This window comes from Hoplias malabaricus, chromosome 4 (assembly GCF_029633855.1).
Source record: "Hoplias malabaricus isolate fHopMal1 chromosome 4, fHopMal1.hap1, whole genome shotgun sequence".
Classification (NCBI taxonomy): Eukaryota; Metazoa; Chordata; class Actinopteri; order Characiformes; family Erythrinidae; genus Hoplias; species Hoplias malabaricus.
The window spans coordinates 13,595,384-13,603,511 of NC_089803.1; the positions used below are offsets into that span (position 1 = coordinate 13,595,384).

Here is an 8,128-nt window from a genome sequence, read left to right on the forward strand (position 1 = left end):
CCCCCAGCTTTGTAGGACAATGTTACTGGGCTGAGATGTAGTTAACACAACCAGTAGTGTTCTGGTTCTAGATCCGAAGGCGATATTCACCTGTTGTATTTCCAAAAACTTAATATGACAAGAAAATGGAAAAATCACAGCTTTTTATCAGAGTTAATATAACAGCAGTTACATTTCTGATGATCCACCAACTTGAAAAAGGGGCTGTACACTGTCACTGGGGTGGTCTCTCACAGGTGGTCTTCATGGCTCCTCAGGTAAAGACCCCCGCTCTCAGAAATGTGGGATTCACTCGTGTGGCTCTGGATCATGACTCAGACTGTGGTCTGAATCACAGCTGTTACCAGCATATGACACTATGTGAGCTTCAACCAATCACGGGCCAGTATTTCAAAATATGCAAATGAAAGGGTCACAGCTCAGGAGCTGACTGAAATTTTTAAGATGTGTAAGATTTAAGGTGGAACCTAAGTTTCTCATAAGAAATCAGTGTTACTGCTGTACTCTTTAAGGTGGAGTGGAAACCTCAAATAACCCACAATGTTAGTCTGCCATTATTTAAGGTGCAACTAAAAACTGGAATAAAAATTCAGAGTGTAACCGCTGCATCATTTAAGGTGGACATTAAAGTTTGAACATAAAATGTACGAAGAGTGGAACTGCTACAGGGTTTAAGGTGGAAAGGCCAATTCAAATAAGATGCCAGAAATTTGTTACTACACCAATTAAGGTGGAGCTGATATTTCAAATTAGACGTTGGAGTGTAACTAATACACCATTTAAGGTGGAAAAAATTGTTCAAATAAGAAATAAAAAATATAACTGATGCAATAAGAATTTAAATAAGAATTCAAACCACTTCTGCTGTATAATTTAAGGTGGAACTGATTATTCAAATAAGAAATCTCAATATATCTGTTGCACCATTTAATTTAGAATGGATAACACAAATCAGAAGTCTGTATATAATTGCTTTGCCATTTAAGGTGGAATGGAAGATTCAAATAAACCATAATGAAACTGCCACATCATTTAAGGTGGAACTGCAAGTTTGAATAGGAAATCACAAGTTAATGTGTAAGGAGAAAGTTTAATAAGCAGTCAGAAAGTAAATGCTACACAATTTAAGGTGGAATTGAAAATACAATTAATACCAGGACACAGCTGCTGCTTGGGTTAAGGTGGAATGAAAAATACATGGTAACTGCTGCAAAAATTAAAGTGAACGCAAATATTCAACAGGACTTTATAAAGCTGAAATTGTCCTTTCCACGTTAAATGGTGCAGCACAAGGCAGTACAAGGGCAGTAAAGAGATTCAGGGTTTTGTTCTGACAAGGTTCTTCGTGCTGCTGCCCGTCCTTGAGTGACCGGATGGAACATTTCCTGAGCTTCCTCTGAACATGCTCAGTACGTCAGGAGGAATAAAAGAGAGCTGACGTGGTAGATCTGAGACAGAGGAAAATCTAACCCCCCGCACCCCTCCCTCTCTCTCTCTTCCCCTCCCTTTCCCTCCTGCACTTGCAGTAAACCATTACTCTAGTCTAACAGCAGCCTCCCTCCCGTCCACTCTCCTCCAGTTCATGACCAGACACACCGCTCTGACCAAAAACAGAGCCGCGAGGAACGAAAATAGGAACTTCCTCTTGCTTCCTCAGCTCGGCTTAATGTTATTACAACACGCTCCAAAACACTAGGAGAGAAGTAGACTCAGTCAGAGCTGGTGATCAGTGAACCACACATGGCTTAGCTTTAGCCTGGAGTCTTCTTCTAACCCAAGGCCGTGGGAAATGGCTGTTGTCACCTGATGAAAGCATTGTTTTTCTCAAGTTTCGCTTCTGAAAGATGTTCTCAGTCCGTATCCAAAGCTCATGACTGTAGGATGGGGATGTAGATCGACCGGTCAATTTAGAGCATTGTTTTAAAGCTCAGCCCCGTCTTCACCACGACGGTAGTCCTGTCACAACAGCCTTTTATTTTGTGGTTGATATATAGCCTCAGAATCAATAGCAATCAACGATATTACTGTCATTTTTAGACCATTTTCTGCTGTTGATATAATGATAATATAACAAGTAGAAAATGAGTCACACTGTTTATATTAGATCTTCTGAGAGTAAAGGGCTAGAGCCAACCATCGAACATTTTATATTGTGATATATATTGATATTGACTTACTGTCCAGCCTCATTTCATGCTTTTTACTGTTAATTCTGTCAATACATCCTACTGTCTGTTTATGTACTGTCCTTTTAAAAACCACACTACTGCACTGTAGTCACATGACTCTTCCCCATCCAGTCTGACACATGGAAGCAACATGAAGGAGAACCTAAACACTGAGACGGTCCGAGCAACTCAAACAGATCGTACCAAAGACTAATGCTGCCGAAGTTAATGACTGTTTTACACTGAACACACACACCGAGTGTGGCTCAAGAACAGAGAAGTAGCTCCAAGCGACATCAGAAACACGTATCCCACCTTAAATACCGGAGTTTATTTATAGTACAGGCCTCGTCAGTGTACTATGAGGGGGAAAGAACAAAAACAATACAAACATTCATTAATCGTAATTGAGGTAAAATGTTAATCGTGATATTGGTTTGCGCTCACATCGCCCAGCTCTAGCACAGAGAACTGAAAGTAGCAGCTCTCAGCGTCCAGAGGGTTAAAGTTGAGAAGAGACTGAACTCCGGGAGGTGGCTATGATTAGTTCATCTACGACCGGCTTTAACCCCTTCACTACAGCTGAGATCAGATTTACGTAAACAACACTATCAGCTGTTAGTCTGATAACACCGTCCTTATCTCACTCCAGTCTGGTCTTCGGCTGAGAAGTAGGTCAGGAGAACGCGAGCTGGACTTTTGGCCCGAGATCGACATTTCCAATCGTCCACGCTGTCCGCTGGCTCGGCCAGGAGATGTTTCACTGCTGAGTAGAGCTCTGTAGAGGGAGAATGACCACATCATGTGATAGGAGTCGCTCAGAGGAGGCAGTGAGAGAACGGCCTGGTCCTGCCTCTCTCAGGGAAGAGTGGGAGGGAAAGAAGAGTCTCTCTGCTTCTCCAGAGGAGGATGATAAACATATATCAGCACTGTAAGGAAGAAAAACTTCTCTCCGTCTCCCCAGTCCGGGGTGAGGAGAATGTGCCTCCTCTGAGACGACTGAAGACAACCATTGCTTCTTTTTGAGCTGCTGTTATAGCTATGCCACTGGAGCTCAACACGCTTTCAGGAGAATATTAACTTCCCTGGTCTGTTACAGAGAACAGAGAATGGAGATGGAGAGAGAGAGAGAGAGAGAGAGAGAGAGAGAGAGAGAGAGAGAGAGAGCAGAGAATAGGTGAGGGAAAGAGAAAGAGAGAGAGAGACAGAGTGATAGAACAGAATGGGTAAAGGAAAGAGAAAGAGAGAGAGAGAGAGAGAGAACAGAGAATAGGTGAGGGAAAGAGAGAGAGAGAGAGTGATAGAACAGAGAATGGGTAAGGGAAAGAGAAAGAGAGAGAGAGAACAGAGAAAATGAAGAGAGAGAGAAACCAGAGAGAGGGATAAAGATAGAACAGAGAGAGAGAGAGAGAGAGAGAGAGCAGAGAATAGGTGAGGGAAAGAGAAAGAGAGAGAGAGACAGAGTGATAGAACAGAGAATGGGTAAAGGAAAGAGAAAGAGAGAGAGAGAGAGAGAGAGAGAGAACAGAGAATAGGTGAGAGAAAGAGAGTGAGAGAGAGTGATAGAACAGAGAATGTGTAAGGGAAAGAGAAAGAGAGAGAGAGAACAGAGAAAATGAAGAGAGAGAGAAACCAGAGAGAGGGATAAAGATAGAACAGAGAGAGAAAAATAAAGAGTGATAAAACAGAGGGTGTGTGAGAGAAGAGAGAGAGAGAGAGAAATGAAGAGAAAATGGAGAGAGAAAGTGAGAGAGAAAAGAGAAAGAAAATGGGAGCAATAGAAATGAATAGAAAACGAAGAGAGAAACAGTGAGAGCGAAAAGAGAGACAGAAAAGGGAGAGAGGGTGAAAAAACTGAGAAAGAGAAACACATGAGAGAGAGAGAGAGAGAGAGAGAGAGAGAGAGAGAGAGAGAGAGAGAGAGAGAGAGACCTCACGCCTTTTTCTTTTTGTCTCTTTGAACAAGTTCAGTCATGGAGATTGTTGGTAGTCTGCCCAACACTCACACACACACACACACACACCCTCATTACTCACAGGAGCCTGAGGTTTTCAGACAAACACAGGATCACAGACTCAGGATCATCCGTATGTATCCGGACATTCCCGAACACTCATCCCCCAAAAACTACAAATGCCACCCACAAGCCTTCTCCAAGTGTGTAGACTTGTGTGTGTAGCCGTTTGAAAAGAATCAGTGGCTGGGTTCACACCTCTCAGAGGAAGCTCTTCATCAACCACATATCTGATCAAGAGGTGGCAGCAACTCAGGACTTTCATCAGCCCTCTCTGTTCCCATCTGTTTCCATGGAAAACTTTCCTACTGCGCACTCCGCTCCCTCCTGCTGCAGAGTCAGATGGAAGTATTAACCCCGTATGGAATCTGCTTCTCTGATCACCACACTCCTGAGGCATGGGACGAGCACGTGCCTCGAAATCCGAGGACATCACAGAGACCAGGAATAACACACTCACTCACGAGGGATTCCTGCACTCCCACTTTCTTCAGAGAGAGTGACGGGGTGACATTGTATAAACACAATGTATGTTGCTATCAATTGGGTTGTCATATATGTGCAACGGTAGCTACACATTGCTCCATATCCAATGCCAACAGCTGGCAAGAGGGGTATAAATCCCCGTAGCACTGAGCAGGGCAGCGGTGTTACTGTGTTCTCTGGTGGGATGGAGCTCTAATGCCAACAGCAGTACCCACAACACCATCTACGGCAAGGCCTTTCCAGAACAATAGACGCTGCTAAAGCAGGAGAGGGCCTTCTGGACTTCAAACGAAACCAAAGCCAGACTTTAAAGCAACTATCAAACATCAACATCTGTTCTGGACAGGAGAGGACATGCAGCGCAAACGTCACGGCCACGAAGACCAATACAAACCCACTGAAGAAGAAAGAGGAGGAGGAGGAGGCTGTATCTTTGAGACACTGTGGTATGCAGCTCTTACAGGAGACTCTGTGTCTTCAGTCACCCAGAAGGAATGTGTTTTCATCCGGTAGCTGAGACGCCACACCGGGGAGGGACATGTGGCAGGAGCACCACATCACAACACATAAAGAGGACATATACCCCTCTTCTCCACGAGTGAACACAGATCTGGGTCGTAATGAAACATCTGTGACACGCTTTGATCAAAACCCCACAAGGATCAAACCCAACAGTAGCGTTCAGAGCGGCCACTTTCAGCGCCTGTCCCTTTAAATAATAACCACCCGCTGTTCACCCCGACCCTGAGTGCACAGCAGTGAGGAACGAGGAGCACAAACTCTCGGTTAGTCATGTGACAGAAAAAATGACTGTGGTCTTGTGTCACAGTGTGTGGGTTGGTGGGTTCCAAATTCTCACAGTAATATGAACATGAACTGAGCAAGTGATTATTTCATAATGTGTTGCCTTTGAAGTCAACGTTAAAGAGAAATCACAGCAAATTCACATATTTACTGTGATGTATCAGCATGAAACTGGAGGATTGGGTGGGAGGAGATGTGAAGAACTGTATCTGTAGAAATTTGATTGGTTGATGAAAAAACAGCTTCAAAAGTGTGATTCATTTTCATGAACTGACTCTTTTGAACTGTAGTGTCGCAGTCACAAAGCTCCAGGGACCTGGAGGTTGTGGGTTCGAGTCCCGCTCCGGGTGACTGTCTGTGAGGAGTGTGGTGTGTTCTCTCTGTGTCTGCGTGGGTTTCCTCCGGGTGACTGTCGGTGAGGAGCGTGGTGTGTTCTCCCTGTGTCCGCGTGGGTTTCCTCCGGGTGACTGTCTGTGAGGAGTGTGGTGTGTTCTCTCTGTGTCTGCGTGGGTTTCCTCCGGGTGACTGTCTGTGAGGAGTGTGGTGTGTTCTCCCTGTTGGTAGGTGGATTGGCGACTCAAAAAGTGAGTGTATGTTGCCCTGTGAAGGACTGGTGCCCCCTCCAGGGTGTATTCCAGGTAGGCTCTGGGCACACTGTGACCCTGAACTGGATAAGGGTTACAGATAATGGATGGATGGATAGGATTCAGTTTAATTTGAAAGCAAAGGCCAAAGAAAGCTGTGCAGTTTGTGTTCTCCTCCAAGTGTGTTGAGTTATAAGGTAGTGTTCCTGCCTGAGCTGGGAAATGAACCCTAGTCTGCCTTGAGGAGGGCAGCAGTGTTATCCACTCCACACACCCTTGAGCAAATACACCATCTCATATCAAATGATTTATGAGTTACTCTAGGTACCATGCGTCTGTGATTGGATACTGAACCCATATCTCCATCACACACACACACACACACACACACAGAGTACATCCGTGTCCTTCAAGCTACCCTCCTGATATCACACACTAATGGACCCCCAGAAGGTCAGAATACATCAGTGCACTCAAGACCTTTCGTCCTTACGTTGGCATTGAGGGGGTGGGGAGTGGTGGGGGGGTGCAGCAAAGGTGTTTACCCAGCTCTGATGAACTGAGTGTGGGATATCCTCTGGGAAGGAAGTGACTGGAAGGAAACACTTCAGTGCTGGAGCTGAGGGGCTGTGAATGTGGGGCAAGTCACAGCCTGCACCGAGGGGGCTAGGACAGAGCAACAATCAGAGGCTAAGAAACAAAGTCACATGGCGTCTCCCGACTCGTCCAGTCATTACCTGTGTTTATGACAGTTACATTCATCCGTGATTCGTAGACTTGACTGGAATATGACCCCCCCTGAGGCTGTAATTTAATCACACTCCCTGTGTTTCCCCTCAGTAAATATAAACTACACAACTGTTCACTGCCAAAACAAGGCCGTCCGTCTCCGTTAATGCTGTCTTAGGTTCGTTGACCTGACTCCAGTTGCCCTTCACTGTGACCTGAGGGAGAAGTCCCTAAAAATAGGGTGAGGATGAGGCTGTGGAGACTGTATTCTTAATTAGTGTATCTCTCAAAAACAAATGAGAGCAGAACCTCTAATATCAATGTACCTACCGTTACTAACCGTGGTGAATACTGAAAGGGAACTGTAAGGGCCTGCTATGAGAAGTACTCGGACTGTGGGAGTGTGTGGGGAGTGCTACACCCTTGAACCGTTATGCAGGTCGCAGGGAAGGGTCCTGTTCACTCTTTAAAGAGAATTAAAGAGGTGATGGGAGAGAGGGGCATTTATTTCACCCTCCAGGGCTGTGTCAGTGTTAGGACTAGATTATTTAACACTGCGCCAAACCTCACTGCTCCAGAAGACAATGAGGGCAAAGTTATGGGATGCCCCCTCCCTCTCCTTCTCCTCCTTCCTTCTCTATCTAACGAAATGCTTGTGTTTTTTTTCCCCTCGTTACTGCATTAAAGCCCACCTACCTTTCTCTGCCAGGGTCAGCTTCTCCTCAAAGCTGCTCTCGAGGTGTGAGATCTCCATATCTGTGTTTTATCGCGATGTTTAATCTCTTTGCTGCTCCTCTCCACACTCCGTCATTCCAACAGTGGCTCCCGGGGAGAGGGAGAAAGAGAGACCGAGATAGAGAGAGGTTTTTATTTCTCACCAAATCCCAGTTCTTCCGTTTAGAATGAGAAAAAAACACGAGCCCGAATAACACCAGATTCCTTTCTGAAAAAGGAAAAACGACCCGGTTGCTTAATAAAACGCGAACCTCCGACTACTCGAGGCAGGGGCGGAGGTAAAAGCGAAGGGAACGCTTCAGAAGAGAAGGACACAGCCCAGCTCGGGCGGAGAGAAGACAGAAAAAAAAGAAAAAAAAAAAAACAGAGAGAGAAAGCCGCCTCCCCGCGGCAGCGCTGGAGTTGGATCTCTTTACTGAAGAGGCTCCTTGGCCTCGCCGCCGGACTCTACCATTCTCCGGGAAATGGGGGGAGCGCTGGTGAAGAGTACATTACCAAAACTATGGATATCGTTTACTTACCGTGAAATACTGCATTAATATAGCTAATATGGGATTTAACCATTTGTCTGAGAGTCAGTGAGCAGTGTTTGTGTCTCTTAACAGGA

The 8,128-nt window shown here is 45.4% G+C and overlaps 1 protein-coding gene across 4 annotated transcripts in view; it reads right to left on the bottom strand.

Moving 5' to 3' along the window:
* Window positions 1-7,909, bottom strand: part of map7d1b (MAP7 domain containing 1b) — a 49,163-nt gene extending 41,254 nt beyond the window's left edge. For all 4 annotated transcript variants that reach the window (XM_066667825.1, XM_066667823.1, XM_066667824.1 and 1 more), the window contains exon 1: window positions 7,483-7,909. In XM_066667825.1, coding sequence (XP_066523922.1) covers window positions 7,483-7,540 — 58 coding nt within the window. In that variant the 5' untranslated portion in view covers window positions 7,541-7,909. The remainder of the gene's footprint in view (window positions 1-7,482) is intronic.
* Window positions 7,910-8,128: the final 219 nt, after the last annotated feature.